Source organism: Giraffa tippelskirchi, chromosome 4 (genome assembly GCF_054371585.1).
Source record: "Giraffa tippelskirchi isolate mGirTip1 chromosome 4, T2T-mGirTip1v1.2.pri, whole genome shotgun sequence".
Taxonomy (NCBI): domain Eukaryota; kingdom Metazoa; phylum Chordata; class Mammalia; order Artiodactyla; family Giraffidae; genus Giraffa; species Giraffa tippelskirchi.
The window spans coordinates 170,433,844-170,459,450 of NC_137278.1; the positions used below are offsets into that span (position 1 = coordinate 170,433,844).

Here is a 25,607-nt window from a genome sequence, read left to right on the forward strand (position 1 = left end):
GTACGTCAAGGCTGTATATTGTCACCCTGCTTATTTAACATATATGCAGAGTACATCATGAGAAACTCTGGGCTGGATGAAGCACAAGCTGGAATCAAGATTGCCGGGAGAAATATCAGTAACCTCAGATATGCAGATGACACCACCCTTATGGCAGAAAGTGAAGACCTAAAAAGCCTCTTGATGAAAGTGAAAGAGAAGAGTGAAAAAGTTGGCTTAAAACTCAGCATTCAGAAAACTAAGATCATGGCATCCGGTCCCATCACTTCATGGCAAATAGATAGGGGAACAGTTGAAAGAGTGGCTGACTTTATTTTGGGGAGCTCTAAAATCACTGCAGATGATGATTGTAGCCATGAAATTAAAAGATACTTACTCCTTGGAAGGAAAGTTATGACCAACCTAAACAGCATATTAAAAAGCAGAGACATTACTTTGTCAACAAAGATCTGTCTAGTCAAGGCTATGGTTTTTCCAGCAGTCATGTACGGATGTGAGAGTTGGACTATAAAGAAAGCTGAGTGCCAAAGAATTGATGCTTTTGAACTGTGGTGTTGGAGAAGACTCTTGAGAGTCCCTTGGACTGCAAGGAGATCCAACTAGTCCATCCTAAAGGAGATCAATCCTGGGTATTCATTGGAAGGACTAATGTTGAAGCTGAAACTCCAATACTTTGGCCACCTGATGCGAAGAGCTGACTCAATGGAAAAGATCCTGATGCTGGGAAAGATTGAGGCCAGGAGGAGAAGGGGACGACAGAGGATGGGATGGTTGGATGGCATCACTGACTCAATGGACATGAGTTTGGGTAAACTCCGGGAGTTGGTTATGGACAGGGAGGCCTGGCCTGCTGTGGCCCATGGGGTCGCAAAGAGTCAGACACGACTGAGCAACTGAACTGAACTAAACTGATGGAAAAACCTCTACCCTGAAAAGTATAATATGTAACAGAAGGTAATTAAAGGAGATCTGTTTTATTTTTTTTATTCTATATTGGGGTATAGTTGATTTACGTACACCCTGTAACTCATCTCCATCTTACTCAAGTCCCCAATGAATGTTTCACTTCACCCTGTAGTTGGGTTCATGAACTGTCACTCACGACACCACCCATGACTCTGTATCACTTGTGGCATAAAATTTTAACCTGAAAAAAAACTAAAGTACCCTCCCTAACCTGGCTGCTCTCCAGCTCATCATTCTGTCTTGTTTTCTTCATAACACTGTCACAAATAGAAATTATATTGGCCATATATTTTTTACCTGTTTATTATCTATTTCCAATGTAAGCTCCATAAGAAGGGGGTGGCAGGGGCGGGATGCTTGCTTATTGTGATCACAACTATCTTTCCAGTCCTGCAATCACAGTCCGGCACATCTTCATGGGTACTTTAAAAATATTTTTTTTTAATTGAGGTATAGTTGATATGGGCTTCCCTGATGGCTCAGGTGGTAAAGAATCTGCCTGCAATGCAGGAGACCCAGGTTCGATCCCTGGGTTGTGAAGACCCCCTGGAGAAGGAAATGGCAACCCACTCCAGTATCCTTGCCTGGAAAATCTCATGGACAGAGGAGCCTGGTGGGCTGCAGTCCATGGGGTCGCAAAGAGTCGGGCACCACTGAACGACTAACACTTACTTACCTGGAGAAGGGAATGGTTACTCACTCCAGTATTCCAGAAGGACCTCAGAAGATGGCTCTCAAGTCCAGGAAAGCACATCTGAAACAGACTGCCCACAGCCAATACCCAGCAGACCGCACCCTGGCCCAGCCTCCAGCCTACATGTGATCCATAAATTCTCCCAGCTGAGCAAACACGTTTTATGGGGCCTGGGGACGCTTCCTGGCCTCACTGTTCCCACCTTCTTGTGTCCTGCTCTGGCCTGGCCAGCTCCCCACCTCTCTGGGACCCCCAATCCCCATCCTTAAGTTTCCCTCCACCTCCTACCCCTTTCCCCCAGCTCCCGCCACGAGGAGGGTGGAAAGTTTCTTCTCTTATCAGCCGTTTTACTGCCCCCTCCTCCCTGGTTACACAGTAATTGGGAACAGATCTCCTGGCAAGAACGGGTTGATCAGTTTGCGGTCGACAGTTTACTAGACGGAGGGAAAGGGTCCCCTCAGCGAGGTCCCAGAAGGCAGGTAAGAGGCGTGCAAACAGGAGGGGAACAGAAAGGTCCCCCAAAGGAAGGGAAAGGAGCCAGGAAGGAGCCTACCGAGAGGCTTGTGCAGCGAAGTCAGGGAGAGAGCAGAAGAAAGCGCTGGCTGGACCAGAGACGCCAGGGGAGGTTCAGACACCAGCATTCAGCCCAGCCCCGGCACAGAGAGCCAGCCTGGCGGTGACCCCGCGACCCTCTTCGGAAGCCTCCACCTGCAGGGTGGACAACGCACAGGTGCTCTGGGAGGAAGGCCTGTTCTGGAATCTGGGAGCAGCAGAAGTCGGAGGAATCTAGGAGGATTTCTGGAAGCACCCCTCAAGCTGCAGTGTAGCCCAGGACTGTGTTGGCCACCTGGGGGTCTCAGGTGGCACTCCAGCCTTCCAGAGGTCTGGCCAGAGCCAGCAGGAAAGAGCCACACACCAGAGAAAGGGTAAAGGTGGACACTTTGCCTCCAGATCTCCTCTGGGGGTAGCCTCCCTCTTCCTTCCAGCTCTTTTGCCCTGTTCCCCACTGGCCATGACCTCAGGGTCCCTGGCCTAGGCTGAGAACTGTGAAAGTGACCACCCCGGAGAAGATCTGTCACAGTAGGACTGAATTCAGTTTAGCAATGGTGATTCCCTTGATGCTGAGTCAACGAGGGCTCTAAGCCTGTGGGCATGGGTACAGCCCCTTCCAGCTTTCCCGACAGGACCAGCATCCTTGATTCCAAGGTGTTTTGAGGTGACCCACAGAAGTTCCCATGAAGACATAACCGTGCTGGATAATCCAACGTGAGAATCTCTGTTCACCTCTGCCCGCCCTCTTGATTCCAGGAGTTTCAGGAAAGCAAGGACCCCTCACTCCACGGACATTGGCCCCTCTGCCCCCTCACAGCTGCCCACGGAGGGTGCCAAGGCAGGCTCTGCTCTCCACGGGAGATGGAGAGAAAGAGCTTGGGGTGCTGTGAGGCCCCAAAGAAGCGGGGCCTGTCCTTCTCCATTGAGGACATCTTAAAGAGGCCGGCTGAGATGAGCTATGTGGTCAGGCCGGAAGGGGAAAGTGGACAGGGCACCAGCCAGGCAGCAGCTGCAGATTTTGGGCCAGAGAGACCCCCACAAGACCAGCCCCAAGGTAAGTGTCTTTTGGCCAATTCTTACTCACTCCTGGGTCTGCAAGCCCCAGCCAGGCTCAAGCAGAGAGAAAGCTGCTCTGTATCAATAGAAGAGAGGACTCCAAAATTCAGAGAGATGTCAGGTACTGGGCCAGTAGCCTTAAATACCATTCTATCTAGCCCAGAAATGAGGCTGTTCTAATTTGGCCACCAAGGCCCGGTTCACTGCAGGATGCGGGGATCTGGGGCTTGTTCCTATAACCAGGCCGTAGCTGAGAATGCCGGTGACCAGGTGGGCACCATCCTGGAGGCTGTGCATGTCTCTAACTTCAGCAGAAAAGTATAATTATCATAAACTTGACTGATGAGAAACTCATCGGTGAAAGAGAAGAGGCGGCTGGTGCCCCCAGGTCACACAGCCACAGAGCAGAGGACCCGAGACCCAGCCGCCCGAACACCTGCTTAGGCTGTCATGTTCTTCCCCTTCGTAAGCGGAGTTCAGCCTACACGGCCTCTAGTGGCTGAAGCTCTGCCCCAAATCTGCCCTCCCTGATCACACACTAGGCCAGTGCCCATCCCAGGATTTACCGCCAAATAACAGTGACCAGATCCCAGGCCCCTCCTTGAGGGCTAGCTTGAGGAGGGGGCGGAGGAGGGCACATACATGTTCCTAGCGGCCAGGCAACCACGGTGGCCTGCCAAGCCACCCCAGCCAAGCCCGTTTCCACTCTGGCCTCAGCTTCATCTTCAGTGAGACAGCTGAGCGAGGGAGAAAATGAAGCTGGTGATGTCTTGGGGGTCCACTGGAGTCTGACCGGCAATGAGCCTGGAGTACCCACAAGAGTGTCCTAGTCCTCTGTCCTTTCTAACACTTTAATCCAAGGAAGGGCTTCCCCGGCGGCTCAGTGGTAGAGAATCCGCCTGCCGATGCAGGAGATGCTGGTTTGATCTCTGGGTCAGGAAGATCCCCTGTAGAAGGAAATGACAACCCACTCTAATATTCTTGCCTGTGAAATCTTATGGGCAGAGGAGCCTGGTGGACTACAGTCCATGGGGTCACAAAGAGTCGGACATGACTGAGTGACTAAACAACAGCAATCCAAGGGAAAGAAGCTCAGGGCAGCCATGATGCCTTCTCCTCCCTAACACGGAGCCCCACTCCCTCCCCCAAGTTGAGTCTCCTAAGAAGGGGTTGGTGCTCACTGGTGGTGAGCCAAGAGAAAGAGCCTTGGTGGGGGGAGGGGGGGTGTTCATGTGTCCCCAGAGAGCTAGTGGGTTTCCTAGTAGCTGACCCTATCAATAGGAAAGGGTCCCAGCTTAATTGTCAGAAGTTCATTAATATCTTCCAGTGAATTGAATGAGCAATAAGCATTCACAGGAACCATTCTGCTGAGGGTCTAAACTGAGTGTCTCCTGCTGCAGCTACATAAAATCTATGTTTGTCCTCTCTGCTGCAGAGGAAGAGAGAGAGAGATCTTATTTCCCTTCCCAGAGAAGTTTCCCTTCCCCTAGCCCAACACTGGCTGTTGGCAAAAAGGAGGCCAGTCATGCTAAACCTCCGCTGAAGCTGCTGGCATGTTCCAGGTCAGCTAGACCCCGAGGAGACACTCAGTAAGTGCTTGGGAAAATGGCAGTCATAAGATTGGACTGGGCTCTCATGGCAATGTCATGGCCATTGTCTCCATCCATTTGTCACAGTTGTGAGCCCCACCTTAGAGCTGATGAAACCAAGAAGAGAAGATAAATCACCTGCAAAAACCACACGAGTATGTCACATTAGAATTGAACCCCAGTTGCCTGAGATCATCTACTCTAGATTATTTCTGAATGTGGCTAAAATCCATCCATCTCCCTGCTAGGCTGGGATTAAGCATTTTTACTTTTTTGGCCATACCGCACAGCATTAAGGATCCTACTTCCCCAACTAGGGATCAAACCCATGCCCCCTGCAGTGGAAGCACAGAGTCCTAACCATTGGACTGCCAGGGAAGTTTCAGGAATTCAGTGTTTCTAAAGAGACTCATGAGGGTCCCCCTGGAGGTTTTCAAGATGACTTTGAAGGTGAGGAAGGCAAAGATTATTCATGTCAATAGTCCCGTAATGATTTCTACACTAATCTTCTATTTATGATGCATGATACCAGTTACCCATTTATGGTCATGATATGAGGTTTTCTTTTAATATATATGCATTTATTTAGGGCTTCCTAGGTGGTGCTAGTGGTAAAGAACCTGCCTGCCAATACAGGAGATATGAGAGACGTGAGTTTGATCCCTGGGTAGGGAAGATCCCCTGAAGAAGAAAATGTCAACCCCCTTCAGTATTCTTACCTGGAGACTCCCTTGGTCAGAGGAGCCTAGCAGGCTACAGTCCATGGGGTCACAAAAGAGTCGGACATGACTGAGCAACTACACAACAACAACTGTCATAACTAAAAAGCAGACAAAGTATAAGTGAATGGGTATGTTTATGTCCCAATAAAATTTTATTTACAGTTACAGGCAGAATGCTAGATCTGGCCTCAGGCTGTAGTTCATCAACCCCTAAAGCTATTGGCGTGACATTCAAAGTCCTTCACAGACCAGCCCTGCGGGTCCCCAGATTCATCCCCCATCACAGCCTGCCTGCCCCTCACCCTCCAGGCACATGGAGCATCTCTCTCACTTTCAATCTTTCAAGCCCTTTTATGTCTCCAAACTTTGCCCTTTGAAACCCTCACTCTTTCCCCTTCTTCTTCCTCCTTTTCCTCTTCCTTCCCTCATCCTCTGCTTCTATATAAGCTTCCTTTAGCTGCTGTGCCAGTTACCACAAACTGAATGGCTTAAAACAACAGAAACTTATTATCTTAGAGTTTCAGAACCAGAAGTCCAAAACCAAGGTGTCGGAGGCCCCAAGGGAAAACCTACTCAGTGCCTCCCTCCCAGTTCCCCGTGGCTGCCAACAATCTACAACCATCTTTGACCTGTAGACACATCATCCCACACTCTGATTCCGTCGTCACTTGGCCTTGACCTTGGGCTCTATGTGGAATCCCCCTCTCCTTTATCTCATAAGGACACATGTTATTGGACATAGAATCTACCCTAAATCCAGGAGAGTCACATCTCAAGATCCTTGGCCTAATCGCACCTGCAAAGACCTTATCTCCATATAAGGTCACCTTCACAGGTACCAGGGGTTAGAACTGAGACGTTTCTTCTTGAGGGGAAGACAATTCAACCCACTCCATCTTTCCTCACTTCTTCGTCCCCCTCACTTTCCTCATTCCCCCTCCTTCCTTGTCCCCATCCCTTTTCTTCTCTCTTTCCCCTCTCCCTCCTTCCTCATCCTCTCCTCCCCACCCACGCTGCCTAGAACTAAAGACAGTGGGCCCTCTGCTCTGCTCTGGGCCCTGGGAGAGGAAGCCCTGACTCAGGGCTGGGGCCGTCTTCTTCTTGCTGTTCCTCTTCTTCTCTCACATGGTTCCATGCTGGGATGATAGTTTTTTATGACTCTTCATAGATCATTTTTGGTCTCCATACATAGAACTCTCAAAGTTTCCTTTTTCAGTTTTTAAATCCCTACTGTGTTCCTACAGAGTGTTTACTTCCCCAGATTTGCCGTGTAGTGGGGCTTCCCTGGTAGCTCAGATGGTAAAGAATCCACCTGCAATGCGGTAGACCTGGGTTTGATCCCAACCCCTGGAGGGGGGCATGGCAACCCACTCCAGTATTCTTGCCTGGAGAATCCCCATAGACAGAGAAACCTGGCAGGCTACAGTCCATGGGGTCACAAAGACCATGGGATCGTGGACACGACTGAGTGACTAAGCACATATGCCTTGTAAGATGGCAGTTGGTCATCATTTTTTTGGCCAGAAGTGGCTCTTCTCCCTGTTACAAGACCCAGGACTTTGGCTACCTCTAATCTGGGCACTCTGCAGGTTTGCATTTAGGTTGGCCTTCTGTGTGCATTTTCACAGAGATAAGAATTAGCTGACTTCCTCCTCAGTCCTTGGCAGGAAGGGCAACTAAACATGAACTCTCTCATTGAATAGAAACAAGTTCTGTGGCTCTTCCCATGTCACATCAGGGAACCTCCCCCAGTGTTACAGCTGGTATCGTGTCTGGTCCCCTGCTGTGTCACAAGTATAAAATGGAAAGGAACAAGGGCAGGCTCCCTTTGGGGCCCTCCAGCAGGCTGAGGACAGCTTCTAGACAGGACAGGTGGCTTGCAAAGAGGCACCTCCCAGAACAGGATGTGCCGGTCTTTTCACCCCAGAGTGGTCCTGGACTTCTACAATTGCCTGTGCCCGCAGCATGCAAGGCATGCTCCTTGGCTCGGCATTCAAGGCTCTTCACTCTCCTCTTTAACAGCCTCATCTGCTTTCTCCCCAATCCTCACTTCCATGGGTATGGGAGCCTGGATCTCCATCCAACCGCTGCTTTAGGAAGACAAGGACAAGGCTCATTTCAGGAGTCTTAGCCCAGCTGCAAATCCCCTGGGGCCTCTAGCTGAGAGGCCAAGGCCAATTAGCAGACTGCAGAGAAGGAGCAATCAGGGGAGGGAGCCAAGCACAGAGAAACATCAGTTTATAATTAGGTGGCCTAATCACCTGTGTAAATTGTGTATTTCTTATGATCAATGTGCTAAACGGCTCAGGTTTAATTAAGTTCTGCTGACTCGGTCTCTTTGAAGACCCACTGAAGTGTGATCACAGCTCAAGCAATTAATAACGTGCAAGGAGCAACTTGAGAGAGGTGGCAGTTCCCTGCCTCCTTCATCCGCCCTCTTCCCACCCTCCCTTGGGTGTCCTTGGATGGGGTTCCACACCCCTATTGTCCTCTCTGAGCCAGGGCCGGAAACTCCCAGCCCTCCTCCATGATTCAGAATCATCCCGTATGATGGGCGTCCATGAACTGGTTCTCCCAGCTTCCTCCTTAATGAGGTTACTTCTGGTTCCAAAATATTATGTTCGTTCAGTGTCCTGTGTTCTGCCTTCTTCCCTGTTCCATAATTCATTTATGCTGTTCTTCCTGCCCTCACCAGCTTCCTCTCTTATCACCAACTGTGGTCTGTAACCCAAGCATCAGGCTTGCTGGCCCCCCTCCCTCCTTTCCTAAAGCAGTTCTTGTATTTGATGGGAAAACTGAAGTGTCAACCTTCACCCTTCCTGAGCCAACCACTGAACTGCTCTTCCCGGTCCCCGCTTCCCTGTGAACCACGAGCAGGTCATTCTGCTCTGAGTCACTGCCTGGAGCTCTAGGGCAACATCCACTCCACTGGTCATCCTTCTCCCCAGGCACCAGCAGGAGATGGGTGTGGGCCAGCCTTCCCTTTCTCTTACTTTTCCTGTACTTCCAGTTTTCCCAACACCATCAAATTCGGCTCTATGACCGATGGATACTCATTTTCCTAGAGATATGTGGCAATTAGAGGAAAGTGCGACACAAGGAGAAACTTAAAATGAGGCCCAGAATATGACTTTTTCCAGAACCCAATGGGAAAACCTGTAAGGGAGCCCTATCCAATAGAACTTTCTCTGATGATGGAAATGTTTTCTATCTATGCTCTCCAACATGGTAGCCATTAGCCACATGTGGTTATGACCTATAACTAGTGTGGCTAAAGAACTATATTTTTTATTTGATGTGATTTGATTTAAATAGCCATAGGCAGATAGTGGTTACCATATGAACAGTGCAGATCTAAAGAGTTGAACTTCTAATAAGGTCCAGGCTTAATCCTATCCTTATTTCCCTGATGTCAGGGTCAAGTCTATCTGTCTCTCAAAACTGCTCTTCTGGTTGGGTGTCACTAGTCATATTTCAGGGACCCCACTCACTGGGGGTGATGTCAGCTGCAGGATTCCTCTCCCTACCACTCTTTTTTACAGTTCTCCAATTTAGACATATTTAGTTTCAAATAACATCCCAAGAAGGGTTGTATGGAGATAATCAGTGTGGACTACTGACACCCCAAGAACCCATGCTCAGTCTTGGGAGAAGGGCTTTGGCCCTTGAGTCCTTCAGGCTGGTCCACGTGGGGCTCAGCCTCCATCTTGCCAACCGTGTATATTTTAGACAACCCTCTTTCTTTACAGGAAAAGTCACTAGATCTGTTGGACACACACGTATACACCCTGTCACCATGATTGAGAGATCATCATCTCTCAAGAATAAACATTTACCCTGAGGATGTTTAGTTCAAAGTTAATGAGAATAAATATTTTTCTAACTGGCTCATAACTGACAGGCAGCCCCTCTCCGCAAAGTCAGCAATCACATTATTTTGCCGAGGAAGGCTCAGATCCTTTTCTTGTAACCTTATCTCCAGGTTATGTCCTTCTGATCCTCTAGGAAATAAGGGAAAGCTGTATTTGTCTTATTAGCTGCTTCCCTAGTTACACAAATGGAAACTTGAGATAATTATTTTATTAGGGAGTCTATACTTAGTCATGAACACTTGTTTGCCTAAGTTTCCTTCTGGGGAAAAATCAAGAGATGGCTTATTTTTGCTATTTTCTTAATAACTTTTTAAAATATGTATTTATTTAGCATTCTGACTCCTTAGTTGCAGCATGTGGGATCTAGTTTCCTGATCAGGGGCTGAACTCGGACCCTGTATTGGGAGCACAGAGTCTTAGTCACTGGAACAGTAAGGAAGACCCTATTTTTGTTATAATTTACAATCTGTTTCTAATCCTCTGTTCTCCATGTTGCTTACCTGCCTGTATTCCAGCTCTACACCTTACCTTTTTGGTTCAGTATCCTCTATTCCAAAGTTCTTTGTTCTTAGAAGAATCCCAGATCCATGTTATCCTGAACCTCCGTTTGCCCATCCAACCTGAAACCTTCCATTCTGTGAATTTTTTGGCAATTTTCTATAAAACTGCACTGTATCATTACAATTATCTAAAAGGCTGACCTGGTGAAGGAATGAATGAGATACTGTCAACACAGCTTGTTCATTTTTGTACTCCTGCAGACAGGCCCTCTGTGCCTAGCACAAAAGACATTCAGTAAGGTCTTGGCAATGGAGTCATACCTTCCATTTCTGTCTACACCAATTCTGGTTGGGTTTGGCTCTACCCCTTAAATGCACCACCAGCTCTAAACATAGAATAAATCTCTCTTTTTTTTTTAATTAAAAAGTACTGTGGACTTGAGGAGAGAAAGGGAGATAGAAAAGGTAAGAGATCAGATCATATCAGCTGGTTCACAATCCAACAGCTTCCTCCAAGGGGTGATTATGTTTGAAATCTCACTGTCCACAACCCCCAATAAGCTTCCAAGAGTTAGGAAAATGAGTAAAATTACTTTGAGGGAATAAAAAAAAAGATGGACTAATAAAAATGAGGGGTAATTGGGAGGGGTGAGACGAGTGGCTGGACCTAGAGTATGTCATACAGAATGAAGTAAGTCAGAAAGAGAAAAACAAATATCATATATTAATGTGTGTGTGTGTGTATGTATATATATATATATATACACATATATATATATATATATATATATATATGGGATCTGGAAAAATGGTACAGATGAGCCTATTTGCAGGGCAGGAATAGGGACACAGACGTAGGGAATGAACATATGGACACAGTGAGGTGGGGAGAGTGGACTGAATTGGGAAAATAGCACTGACATAAGTACACTGGTGGTTTAGTCTCTAAGTCGTGTCCAACTCTTGTGATCCCATAGACTGTAGCCCCCCAGGCTCCTCTGTCCTTTACAGGCAAGAATACTGGACTGGCTTGCCATTTCCTTCCCCAGACATAAGTACACTACCATGTGTAAAACAGATAGCTTGTAGAAACCTGCAGTATAGCACAGGGAGCTCAGCTCACTGCTCTGTGATGACCTAGAGGGGTGAGATGGTAGAAGTTTAAGAGGGAGGGGGAAATATGTATACATATAGCTGTTTCTCCAATAATTTGGCCACTTGATGTGAAGAGCTGACTCACTGGAAAAGACCCTGATGCTGGGAAAGAATGAAGGCAAAAGGAAAAGGAGGTGGCAGAGGATGGGATGGTTAGATAGCATCACCAACTCAATGGGCATGAATCTGAGCAAACTCCTGGAAATAGTGGAGGACAGGGAAACCTCATGTGCTGCAGTCCATGCAGTCGCAATGAGTCAGACACATCATAGCAACTGAACAACAACATAGCTGATTCATTTTGTTGTACAACAGAAACTAACATAACATTGTAAAGCAATTATACTCCAATAAAAAATAAATAAAATAAAATCAGAGGTTAAAAAAAAGGGCAGACTATGAAAGGCACTTGTCAGTTCTTAGAAATGCAGAGTAACTCAGCCAGAAGTGTTATCCTCAGCAGAAATCTCTCCTTCATCCATCTACCTTTTGCCCAGCCAACTGGGCCCCCAGGCAAGCCTGAGGCCAGGTCTTTCAAGCCTCCACCTGAAGAGAAAGAGAATTGCAGAGTTCCAGGGTGGATTTGGCCTTTGTGATTTGATCATTCAACTCCTCTACACTCCCCCATTCTACAGATGGGGAGACTGAGGCCCAGAGAGTAAATAAAACACTGCCCAAGCAAGGACCAGGGTCCTGGGGCCTCAACTCATGTTCAGTGCCCCTCTCACCACCTCCTTGCTTCCCTGGGATGGGCTTTCAGTCCTGTTTCCCCATACCCCCCTCCCAATCCAGTGACCTCTGCCACCTCCATCGTGCGTGTGTTAGTATTCTTGTGCCTGAGGGAGAAGGGCCTTAAGTAGCAAGTGAAAGACCACTATGACCAGTTGAGAGAGAGACTGTGGAAGAAAGGAAAAAGCTTTTTTTTTTCTTTTTGCACTAGGCCCCACCTATGATATAGCATCCCTGAGTGGGCCTGAGACTGGACAGGTGGCTGGCAACAGGCTGTCAGGGGCTGACTGCTGAGGTTTTTCTGTAAAGGGCTAGATGGTAATTATTTTAGATTTTGCAGTCTCTGTTTCAGCAACACAATTCTGCCATTATAGCACAAAAACACCCATAGACAATACATAAACCCATGAGTCAGGCTGTGTTTCAATAAAACTTTATTTCTAAAAACAGACAGTGGGCCAGATGTGACCTCCAGGCTGTGGTTTGCCATTCCTTGTTACAGACAAGGGAAATTTGCTTGAAGGCATCTGAGCAGCAAAAAGGATAATCAAAGAAGTTTCTAGAAGGTCATCTTGGCCACACTGTCCAGGATGGATAGAGGGAGTCAACCTAGGGGGAGGGTTTCTAGGAGAGAGAACATTGTAAAAGTCCAAGCCTAAGAAGCCAGAGGCCAAGTAGTGGCAAAAGTGGTTTAACGGGTACAACAAGGCAGCACAAAAGCTTCACTGAGATGAAGGTCACTAACCTAGCTTGGACCCTCCTCCCTCCAGAGGGGAAGAAGGGTAAGCGGAGGATCCGAACCACCTTCACCACAGAGCAGCTGCAGGAGCTGGAGAAGATCTTCCACTTCACTCACTACCCTGATGTCCACGTCCGCAACCAGCTGGCGGCCAGGATCAACCTCCCGGAAGCTCGTGTGCAGGTACAGCCATCCCAACCCTCAACCCCCTCCTCAATGCCTTTGGGGACATGGGTGAGACCCTAGGTATCCTGCACCCTCTGGGACTGCCCCATCTGAAATTTTCCATTGGCTTTATCTCACGAATACAGTTATTTTGTCCAAATATCATTTTCCAGGAAATGAAGTCACCATAGTTATAAGATGCTTTCTCTGCTTGGAGGATAGACATGGAGGGGGTTTTATGATGATGGCCATTGGCATCTGCTTCCACTCCCTTCTTCTCCACTTGACTGTAGTTCCAAAGCATCATTCACCAGGCAGCCTCATTCACAAAATAGGTCTTGACAATCTAGACTAGGGCTCAACAGACTTCTTCTGTAAGGGACAAGGTGCTAATTATGTTAGGCTTTTTGAGGCCATATGGTCACTGTCATAACTATTCAATTCTGCCCTTGTAGCACAAAAACAGCTATAGTTTACAACATATAAACAAATGAGCATGTTCCAATAAACTTTACTGATGAGCACTAAAATTTGAATTTTGTGTCATTTGCATGTCACCAAATTTAGATTCTTTTTCCCAACCACTTAAAAATGTGTAAACCACACTAAGCACAAGGGCTATACAAAAACAGGTGGGAAGGCAGAATTAACCCGAGGTTAACTCTGCCAATCTCTGATTTGGAACACATGGGTATCACTTTGGCAGAAACACAGAGAAGTGGCAAGGACCCTCCATGGTCAGAGACCTAATTTGTAATCTGTCATTTCTTCCTCCCACCCCTTGAGTGTCTAGGCTTCCTCTGTGGTTAGATATACATCAGCCCCTCACCAACAGTATGTCCCACTCTCTTTGCACATCCCCAGTTCTGCAAGTATTGCTCTAGCAAATCCAAAACCAATTGTTACATATTTGCACTCTCTCTAAAACAATTTTCTAAATCACTCCTCATTTTTTTTTAACAAATATGATGGGGGAAATATACTCAACATCTTTCTTTATAACTTAATTTTTAATGAATAAACAAAACAATCTTTGAAAAACAGAAAAATACAATATTTATTTTATATTGGAGTATATTTGATTTACAATGTTGTGTTAGTTTCAGGTGTACAACAAAGTGATTTAGTTACACATTACATAGATCTATTCTTTATCAGATTCTTATCCCATATAAGGTTATTACCGAGTACTGAGCAGAGTTCCCTGTGATATACAGTAGGTCTTTGTTATCTATTTTATATACAGTAGTGTGTATATGTTAATCCAAACCTCCTAATTTATCCCTTCTCCTCTCCACCTTTCAACATCTTGTAATAACCTATAATGGAAGAGAATGTTAAAAAAGAATACATATATTTGTATGTATAGGTATAACTGAATCACTTTGCTGTACATCTGAAACTAACACAACATTGTTAATCAATTATATTTCAATACTTTCTTGTAATATATGATGGACTTATTAAATTCAAAATCTGCACCAGGGTCCACATCAATATTCCACCCTTCATTTCATCCAAGCCTACTTTTCTTCTGGTCAAGGCCCACCCCTGTCTGGACTTCTTCCCTTTTACTTCCCATTTGAAATCAGTCACCAACTAGGTGGGTAGCATCTACATCTAGTGTAAAGCACAGAATTCAGCAGCTGCCTCAGCAGAATGACCAAGTGCAAATGGCCACGTGTCACAGACAGTCAGGGTGCCCATGAATACAGGCAACCCTCAATAGTCAACCTATAGATACCAGAGGGCCCACTGGGGTTGCAAACAGGCGGCCCACCAGCAGGCAAGAGCCCATGGATGGGTTTTCTCTGATCTGCATGGTTTTTTGAATCTCAGAGCTTTCACAGAAAAATCAAGATTTCTGCCTTAGAAGTTGGATGAAGCTGCAGTGCTGGCCTCACATTTCCACATGGTGGCTATTGGCTGAGGCTGAGATGCTGCCCCCTTCAGCCTCTGTTCACCCCGGACCCCACCACCCCCAGTTACAGGGCACCCTGCTGGTTCACGCTCCCTCCTATGAGCCCCCCAGTCCCTGTAGGCATAGAAGGTTATGACCTCGGATCCCCTCTCCCAAGGCAGATCAGATCCAAAGAAAACGTGGCTGCCGTTGACCTTTCTAAACTGTAAAGGGACGGTCCCTTGGAAGGCACCGTCATCATGTATTTTGAGGAGAGGAACTGGATGGAGAAAAGCCCCTTTGCTTATCTGCATCCTCTCTCGCCTTCATCTCAGATCTGGTTCCAGAATCAGCGAGCCAAGTGGCGGAAGCAGGAGAAGACAAACAGCCTCGCGGCTTCGCAATTGCAGAGTGAGGCCGGCTTGGCCCCGCCCACAAACCCGGACGTGGCCGTGAGTGGCTGAGGCACCGGGGGAGGGCCTGGGGGCGGGGTCACTGTCTGGGACCATCTCATCCAGACTGGAACCCCTCGGGGGCTCTGTCCACTGTTCAGTTTAGTTCTGTTCAGTTCAATTCAGTCAAACAGTCATGTCTGACTCTTTGAGACCCCATGGACTGCAGTACGCCAGGCTTCCCTGTCCATCACGAACTCCCAGAGCCTACTCAAACTCTACTGTAAACATTGGCAATTCTTTTAGAAAGAGCATGGGCATGGATGCCTGGGAAACCCGCTGGAAGTCTCTGCCTCTGTCCCCGTGTCCTCATCCACTGAGTGACCATCACAGTCCTCTCCCTCTTCCAGGGACTGACTTGTATTACTTGTGTAAAACGTCCCAGTTTATGGAGCAGGGTCACAGAGTAAAGGGCATTGTGTGAGAATGGAGCCCATTGGTTCGGGAGTCAGGCTGCCAAGATCGAGGTTCGAATCGCAGCTCTGCCCTAAGCATTATGTGACCTGGAAGAGTCATTGTGCCCCTCAGAGGACAGTCATAGATTTGATGAGGATGAAATGACCAAGTCTTGAAGAATGTCTGCCACCCAGGAAGTGTTCGCTAAAAATTAAACGTTCATGGAGTCAACAAATTTGGAGTGTGTATCAGATGCTAGTACTGGATTCAGATCCAGTCTTGAATACTCATCGGAAGGACTGATGTTGAAGCTGAAACTCCAATACTTTGGCCACCTGATGCGAAGAACTGACTCATTTGAAAAGATCCTGGTGTGGGGAAAGATTGAAGACAAGAGGAGGAGGAGTCGACAGAGGATGAGATGGTTGGATGGCATCACCAACTCAATGGACATGAGTTTGAGTATACTCTGGGAGTTGGTGATGGACAGGGAGGCCTGGCGTGCTGCAGTCCATGGGGTCAGTCAGACATGACTGTTTGAACTGAACTGAACCAGATGCTAAACAGAGGTGAGACAGCAGTGCACAAAATAGACAGTCCTGTAGTTAACGATTTGTACAAATCCACAATGCCTCTATGAGGTAGGATTTTTATATTTATCCTTTTTTGCTGATGCAGAAACTGGACTCTGAGAAGAAAACTGACTTTTCCGAGACAAACAGTTGCTGTAAATGCTGGAATGAGGACCAGATTTCCTGGCCCCCCTGGGCAAGTGCTTCTTCCCAGGTTGGTCTCCCTATCCACCCCGAGCTGCTGGAGAGTCACCAGGAAAGGTTGGGAAGTCAAGGGACAGCGTGGAGTAAAGCTTAAGGCTGACTTCTCTCCTGGCCTTTCCTTCTGACAGGGCCCCATGCTGCCACCCCCTGCACAGCCCAGGCTGCTTCCTCTCACCAGATGCTGTCCACCAGCTCAAGGTCAACTGACCTCTGCCTGGCTCCCCACCCAGATCGCCCTCCTCCCATGCCACCCATGGGAGACACAGCCTCTGCCGGGCCCTCTCATCATCCAGCAGACCTGTATCCCTACACTCTGCTTTGTTCCCACCTCTGCACCCCAGAGGAGGCAGCATCTGTACCACCTCCATAACAGAGACTGGACATCCTCTTCTGAGTGGGGCCGCTCTCCTCTCCAGGTGAAAACAGGTGGCCGGAAAGTAACCACGTCTCTGAAGGAATCAATCTCATGATTCAGAGATGACCCACAGTTCAGGAAGCCACCCTGAGCATGTCCCTTGGCAGGTTGCTTCCGATTCAGCAGCAAGGTGACCAGTAAAGGAAGCTCTCCTCTCTCCTGGCCAGTGTGGCCCTCCTGCTTCAGACAACAGATGCTATGTGAGGTCTCAGGATGAGCCCTGGAAGAAGGAGGTTGCCCTCTTGCACCTGTGCTTCCTTTATGTGGTTGTGTGACCTCCAGTCAGTCACTCACCCCTCTGGACTTCATCTGTAACACAGGCAGTTGCACAAGATGACTCCTGAGCACCCTTCTGGCCCTTACTTTGGTGAGATGAACCATGGTGAGAACAGAAGCACAGAGAAGGCCAAGGAGAGGTTGTTTGTTTATTCACTCGTAAGACACTTATTAAGCACCTACTGAGTGCTTCATAAATGGAACTGGATATTGGCATGAACAACTGAGGCTCTGCCCACAGGAGCTCAGTCCAGGTTGACCAAAAGGGTAGTGCTGACCTTCCCCTGCAGGCAGAACATTCGCTCAATGACCTTGCAAGAGGCCCACGGCTAACACATTCTGTTTGGCATTGATATGAATGTTCTAAAGAGGAAGAGAAATATAGAAACATTTCTTTAAAACTTTAAACAGAATTTAGTGTCTGGTTATTCTGCCGGGCTGGGGAGGGATGTTGTCATTTCTAGTTTGGATGAAAGGAAAGATAGTAAGCTCTTGTCACAGTTCATCTTCCCAGAACCTTGCAAGGGGCCCAGTTAGAAAGCCAGCCTCACTCTATGCTGAAAAGCCAAGAAAGAGGGAGAGAAGGAGAAAAAGAAATTGATTTTTTTTAATATAAGGAATTGGCTTTCACAGTTATGAAAGCTGAAAAGTCCCATGAGCAGCAATTGGCCAATTGAAAATGGAGACGCAGGAGAGCAGAGGGTATCAGCTCCAGTGTGAGACTGAAGGCAGAAGCTCCATGTCCCAGCTCAAAGATAATCAGGCAGAGAGAGCAAATTCTTCCTTCCTCCACAGTTTTGTTCTATTCAGCCCTCAATGGATTGGATGAGGTCCACCCACATCGGGGAGGGCCATCTGCTTTACTCAGTCTATTAATTACAATGTTCATCTCGTCCAGAAATACCTTCACAGACATACCCAGAATAATATGTAGCTGAATATCTAGTTACCCTGTGGGCCAGTCATGTTGTCACACAAAATTAACCAGCCCAGGCTCCATCCCCTTTCCTAGTTACACATCCTCTCTCCAAGCACAAGGGGTTCAGGTAACCAGAATGCCTCAGCTTCAGTACAGATGTGAAAGTTGGTTTTGGGGGGCCACCTCTTCCACTCTAGGTGTTCCTTTTCCCCCAAGAACTATTTTCTTCCTTTTACCTTATATTTGTGGGGCAAATGAATCACTTTAGCACTCTTACCAGCTGTGAAAACTTGGGCAAGAGACACATTACCAGGACTTCCCTGGTGGTCCAGTGGCTAAGACTCCAAGCTCCCAATGCAGGGGAACTGGGTTCAATCCCTAGTCAGGAAACTAGATTCCACATGCCACAACTAAAGATCCCTCATGCTGCCAACGAAGATCGAAGATCCTGCATGCCGCAACTAAGACCTGGTGCAACCAAATGAAAAAAAAAGAGAAACACATTCCCTCTGTGTATCTGTTCCTTGGAGAGCAAGTTTCTTGTCTCTGAGGGTTTCTCTATTACCTGAGTTAATAAGCATGTGCATGTGCATACTCAGCTGTATCCAACTCTTTGCAACCCCACAGACTATAGCCCACTAGGCTCCTCCGTCCATAGGATTCTCCAGGCAAGAATCCTGGAGTCAGTTGCCATTTCCTACTCCAGGGGATCTTCCCAACACAGGGATCAAACTCCTGTCTCTTGTGTCTCCTGCAGTGTCAGGGTATTCTTTACCACTGAGTCACCAGGGAAGTCCAAATGAGATAATACATTGTGGTAGATAGTAAGCACAGGTATTAAGAACAAAGTCATTTTCCCAACTCTCCCTTTTACCTCCTTCAACTTCTGATCTTGAGCAGCTATACTCATCCCCGACTCTATCCCAGGAGTTCTTAAACCAGCTTACAGGAAGTCAAGGAACTCTGAAAAGAGTAAGCAAAATTGTGTGTGTGTGTTTATTTTTCCCAGGCAAAACATGCATTGTTTTCATCAGCTTTTCAAAGAGCTTTCAGCTGACAACAACAATAATAAAGGTTTCCTGTTAGACATATCTGAGTCAGACCCAGTAGGATCCAATTCTAGCTGTGTGGACTAGAGGCATGAGAGAAGTGAAAGGGTCATTTTTTTAAAGGTACTGAAACCGCATATTTCAGATTGAGACTTGAACTCATTCTCTTTTAATTGAAAGCACATACCTGGTCTCAGGACTTACTGAAGCTCAAATTCTTTATGTCTCAGCACAGAAGGAATGCAGTGACAGACAGCTGGCAAATATTTCAGTGTTGGTGAAGGCTTGATGAAAGTCACCTTCATATATAATGAAGTATGAATTGGTAAATTATTTTGGATGGTAACTTGACAACTACTAACATCCTAAATGTACATCTCTTTGACTCAGTAAGTTTTTTGTAAGAATTCATCTGATAAATACACATAGATATAAATACTGAAGCTCTAGTACTTTGGTCACCCGGTGCAAAGAGCCAACTCATTTGAAAAGACTTTGAGGCTGGGAAAGATCAAAGGCAAAAGGAGAAGCGGCAGCAGAGGATGAGATGGTTAGATAGCATCACCGATTCAACAGACATGAATTTAAGCGAACTCCAGGAGATAGCAAAGGACAGGGGAACCTGGCGTGCTGCAGTCCATGGAGCCTTAAGAGTCTGACATGACTTAGCAACTGAACAACAACAAATAAATACAGTCTACAAGAATGTTCACCAAGGCTTTGTCACAGATACCCCTGGAAACTATGAAAATAAGACACTGGTTGAGCCAATTAATTATAGCATATTCACCTAACTATTAAAAATAATGAAAGAGACTGAAATATATATACCTCATGGGAAACTGTCAGTAGACACATCATTAAATGGAAAAGACACGTTTCAGTACAATATTATGGTCTCATTTGAGTAAAAAATATCAAAATAGCCTGATAAATAAACACCATCAAAATGTGATGCTCTCTGCACACATTAGCTTTTGCTCCATAACAAATCTCACCAAAACATCAATGCTTGAGGTAGTGACTTCTTTGGCTCACAACCCAGGATTGACCGGGCTCTTGGTCTGTCCGGGGCTAATTTGGCTGATCTTGGCTGGGCTTCTTCAAGTGTCTGTGGTCAGCTGGTCAGTTGGTGGCTGCTAAGGGATCTTGAGTAGCCTCACCCACAGACTGGCCTGGGTTTGGCAGGCTGTTAGCTGAGGTCACAAGGAGGGCATGGCCACCCACTCCAGTATTCTCGCCTGGAGAATCCCCATGGACAGAGGAGCCTGGTAGCCCATAGTCCATAAGGTCACAAAGAGTCAGACATGACTGAAGCGATTTATCATGCATGCATGCATAGCTGAGGTCACAGGGTGACTGGGTCACAGTAGGCTTCCTAGTGGAGTAGCCACAGGATTCCAAGAACACAAAAGCAGAGTGTGCAAGGGCTCTTGAGGCTTGGCCTGAGAATTCACTTGTCACTTCCGCTACATCCATTGGTCAAAGCAAGTCAAGGCCAGCCCCGACTCAAGGTGTGGGAAGAGCTATGAAGTGTGTGGCCATGTTTACTATCCACCATAACACCCAAGATGCTTGCTCCTGGAAGAAAGCAAACCTAGATAGCACGTTAAAAAGCAGAGACATCACTTTGCCGACAAAGATCCGTACAGTCAAAGCTATGGTTTTTCCATTAGTTATGCACGGATGTGAGAGTTGGGCCATAAAGAAGGCTGAGCATCAAAAAATTGATGCTTTCAAACTGTGGTGTTGGAGAAGATTCTTGAGAGTCCCTTGGACAGCAAGGAGATCAAACCATTCAATCCTAAAGGAAATCAACCCTGAATATTCATTGGAAGGATTGATGCTGAAGATGAAGCTCCAATACTTTGGCCACCTAATGTGAAGAGTTGACTCATTGGAAAAGACCCTGATGCTGGGAATGATTGAAGGCAAGAGAATAAGGGGACGACAGACGATGACATGGTTGGATGGCATCACCAACTCAATAGATGTGCATTTGAGCAAACTCCAGGAGATGGTGAAGGACAGGGAAGTCTGGTGTGCTGCACTCAATGGGGTCACAAAGAGTAAGACTCAGCAACTGAACAACAACAACATAATACCCAAATGAATATCTCATCTCAACTTCTTCCTTAATTTCTCCTGACACCTCTACTTGACTGTCTAACTTGACTGTCTAACTTGACTGTCAAACTTAACATGTCTAAAAACAAACTCTATTCACTCTCTAGCCCAAACCTGTCTCTTCCTCAGCCTTCTTCCCCTCAGCACAGGGAAATGCCTTTCTTTTCATTGTTCACACTCAGATCCTTACAAATACTTACAGCGCTTTTGATAACTATCTTCTCTTTATAAATAGATATAGCTACATATGAGGGAGGTAGCCACATGGCTTGCAGAATCTTAGTTACCTGACCAGAACTGAAACTGGCAGTGTAAGTTCAGAGTCCTAACCACTGGACAGTCAAGAAATTCCATATATATATATATATATATATATATATATGTATGTATATAAAATACATATTTAAAAATATATGTATAGGGGACTTCTCTGGTAATTCAATGGCTAAGACATCACATTCCCAATGCAGGGGGCCCGAGTTTGATCCCTGGTCGGGGAACTCAATCCCACATGCTGAAACTAAGATCTGACACTACCAAATAAATATTTTTAAAAATATGTATATATATTTAGTTTTTATTGGAGTGTGTCATTGACTTGCAATGCTGTGTTAGTTTCAGGTGTATTTGTCTGATGACTCTCTTTTCTCATCAAGCAGCAAACCCAGCATTCAACTCTTCCTCCTCTATGCCAACCTCGGTCATCTTGGTCATCTCCCCAGCGTCTCCCTGTGGTCACCTCGCCCCACCTGGGCTCTATTCTTCACTTCATAGCCAGCGAGATGCTGGAGAATGTGAGGCAGATCATGACTCAGACCCTCAAGCTCTTCTCTGACTCACATGGAATCAAGTTAAAGTCCTTCTCGTGGCCGCAGGGAGGTTTTCTGTGGCACCCATCATTTTCCCCGTTGGTCCCTGCTCCAGTCTTGCCGGTCCCGTACCAGTTACTGCTCCACCATGCTGAATACACTCTTGCCCTAGAGCTTTTGCACTTCTGGTCACTGCCTGAAAAATCCTTTTCTAGCTATTTTTCTGGCTGACTCCCTCACTCCCACCAGGTCTCCACTCAAATAGTACTCAGACAGCCATCCTCAAGCCAGCGTATCTAAGACAGCACACACATACACCCCTTGTCACTCCTCACCCCTTACCCCATTTCTTAATTTTTATACTTCGTATCAATACCTGACATATTATGCATTTACTTAGTTATTGTCTCTCTCTCAACAGTAGAATGAAAGTTGCATGAGGTCAGGGATCTCATGTGATTTGTACACTGCTGTATTCCCAAAACGGTGAACAAAATCAGGCCTGGCACATAGTAGACACTCAATATTTGTTACGTGGGTGTGCACACACACATCCCTATACATCTAGAACGTTCCTAGACAAATACAAAAAAAAAAAACCCTGACAGCAATTATTTCTAAAGAGTGGAGTAACATGATGGAGAGAGGAATGTTTGTTTTCCTGCTGCCTGGTAGTGTTTGAATTTGTGTGCCCTAAGTATATAATTTTATGAATTAAATGTTAACAAATAACAGGACAATGGATGTTTTTTCTCACTTCTTTTGTGCTTTACAGTTTGACCTCTTGCTATCAAAGAAAATGTTTTTCTGCCTCTTCTGGTGCTGGAGGGCTCCCCTGTTGGGACAGGGGGTCACCCAACAAGCCACTGCTGAGAATCACAAGATGAGGATGGAGGGCTGGAAAGCAGCCTCTGGGGGCAAGGAGGGGAGACTCGGGCACAAGGGGAAGTGGACAGAGAGATCTGGGACAAAAATCAATGGAGATCTATTCACAGAAAAAAAAATAACACAGAGAAGGCAGGCAGGCCCAGAATCTGAGAAGAGAAGGTGGGGTCACCAGTGTAACAACCTACTCCACAGTGCGTGATCGCGAGCCACTTAATTCAAGAAAGGGAATTTCTCTGCACTTCATTTTCTTCATCTATAAAGTGATGGAGCTAAAATCAAGGCTCTCAGCTGTCCCTTCTCCCAGCGGCCTTCCTATAATGACAAAATCAAAATGGAAATGAACCTTGAAGAGCTGGCTGAGACAAAAGAAAACTTCACTTTGAATAATATAAAATATAAAGATTACATACGTATGATATTTATAAGTTTTATCTGTATAAATATAGACCAAAAAACCAAACAGGAAAGTTTATGAAGAAAGAGAGGTGGCTTAACAATAGCCCATGAGAAAAAGACTTAGAAGATTTATTCAAAGTGAGCTTAGTGGAAGTTAGCAGTGTGTTGCAGCCCCGGAATGAGTTAAGGGAACCTTTGGCTGCATGAAGTATGAAGTGCAGAATGAGGGAGGTGATACTTCTCTATAATCCAAAACAGCAGGAGTGATGCAGTCCTTTCTCCATGCTTCTTTTTAAGAGTGAAGGGTAGACAAACTGGACTCTGTTCAGAAGAGATGGCCTGTAGAAAGATCAGTCTGACACCATCTAAACCTCCATCAGCTTCCACTTCACTAAGAGTGGAACAACCGTCCACTGTGGGACTCCTGATATAAAGCACACAATGCCATCTGTGAGTTGTTCTTCTCCTTGAAAAAAGTATTGAACTTGACTCCAATCATGTTCTAGAAGACAGAACAATAAATTAAATACCAGGAAGAAGCAGTCAGTCATATTCAGAATATGGGATGGTAGAGGTGGTGGTGGTTTATTTGCTCAGTCATGTGTGACTCTTGCAACCCCAGGGACTGTAGCCCACCAGTTTTCTCTGTCCATGGGATTCTCCAGGCAAGAATACTGGAGTGGGTTGTCATTCCCTTCTCTAGGGAATCTTTCTGACCCAGAGATGGAACTCAGGTCTCCTACACTGCAGGCGGATTCTTTACCATCTGAGTCATCTGGGAAGCCCCAAATATACTATAGGAAACATTTTTTGGATCCCAATTTTTTAAAATGAGAAAATCTCAAATATAATCAAGGAACTCTGAACATGAGTAATAGAGGATATCAAAACTCTGTAATATGGTCAGGTTTTTTAAAGTCCCTTTTTGTTAGTGACGCATACTAAAACCTTTTGGACTAAAAGAGTTGATGTTTGAGATTTGCTCTAAACTACTGGCAAAATGTTCATAGTTTCTGAGACTTATTGATGGGCATAAGCTATCCTCTCTAGTTTTGTATATGCTGGAGATTTTTCATAATGAAGAAATTTTAATCCAGAAACCATTCATTTAACAGAGGTACAGGGGCACAGAACAAAAACAAAATTGATCTGGAAGGCACAAAAGCACAAGTTCTTGAAACCAGGTCTCCTGAGGGTTGTGTGAAAGAACCAGGGATGTCTGTGACACAGATAAGGGGTTCCAGGAGATCCAATGTTTGAAGGGCTTGTCTGGAGGAAGAGGAAGGGCTCACTCTAAGTACCCCAGAAGGCAGCATCAGGACCAAAACAGAAATTATAGAAAGGGAGGTTTAAAGTCAGTGCAAAGAACATTGAAATTAGGTTTTCCAGAAGTCCCTTCTCCCCGACTTCATCAAATTCCTCTTCTCCTGCAGCCCTCCGTGAGCCCTGTGTTCCAACCACACTAAATTGTCTGAGGTTCTAGGGCACAGCGGGGACATTCCTATCTCCTGCCCTTTGCACTGCATTTTCCTGGCTAGGAGTGCACTCCCCTCACCCCAGCTATTGGAATTCTGCTCATGCTTCAAGGCCCAACTCAAATGCTGCCCTCGTTGCCCTTGATCTCTTTTGAAGTAATATCATCCTATAATTGCTCTGAATCTGCTGGTGGCTGTTCCGTGCATATCTTTATAGATGGATATCAAAGATAAGTTATAAATTACCTTTTATAATGATTCTGCCTCTTTACTCTCACAACACTGTGTACCTTAATTATGATAAGAGTGGCTCTTACATATGGAGGGCCCTACTAGGGGCCAAATACTCTCATTCTCACCCTAGTCCAATGACGTAGGCATCATAAGAGTCAGAGCGGGGTGCAACTTGCTCAGTGTCACACAGCAAAGGGCTAATTTTAACTCAGACTTGCCTGATGCCAAGGCTTTAAGCATTTATGTTTATAACATATGTGTTGTTCAGTCATTGAGTCATGTCTGACTCTTTGTGACCCCATGAACTGTAGCCTACCAGGCTCCTCTGTCCATGGGATTTCCCAGGCAAGACTGGAGCAGGTTGCCATTTCCTTCTCCAATGTGTATATACATGTGTGTGTATATATATGTCGGAGAAGGCAATGGCACCCCACTCCAGTACTCTTGCCTGGACAATCCCACGGACGGAGGAGCCTGGTAGGCTACAGTCTATATATGTTATTCTTTATATATGCTGGGACTTCCCTGGTGGTCCAGTGGCTAAGACTCTGTATACCCAATGCAGAGGGTCTGAATGTATAAATGGTATATATGTGCGTTTACACTCATCCCATTATTCATTGAGTTTATTTTCCTTTCTAGTAACACTGTCTGGAATATAGTATGTCCTCAATAAACATTTGAGAATGGATGGACAGATGAATGAATAAATCCTGTAGTATGACTAGTTATGCATACACTTCTTCCCACAATCCC

The 25,607-nt window shown here is 46.1% G+C and overlaps 1 protein-coding gene and 1 long non-coding RNA gene across 2 annotated transcripts; one reads left to right on the plus strand and one right to left on the minus strand.

The window, feature by feature from the left end:
- Nucleotides 1–3,073: 3,073 nt before the first annotated feature.
- On the plus strand, nucleotides 3,074–16,683 carry ISX (intestine specific homeobox). Its single transcript, XM_081590512.1, is given in 5 exon segments — nucleotides 3,074–3,266; nucleotides 12,606–12,757; nucleotides 14,975–15,091; nucleotides 16,392–16,580; nucleotides 16,582–16,683. Coding segments are annotated over 5 exon segments (753 nt in total).
- Nucleotides 16,684–23,250: 6,567 nt separating this feature from the next.
- LOC145503866 (uncharacterized) lies at nucleotides 23,251–25,057 on the minus strand. Its single transcript, XR_014051857.1, has 2 exons — nucleotides 24,977–25,057; nucleotides 23,251–23,644 (listed from the first exon to the last, which is right to left on the minus strand). It is a non-coding gene; the product is annotated as an uncharacterized LOC145503866 (long non-coding RNA).
- Nucleotides 25,058–25,607: the final 550 nt, after the last annotated feature.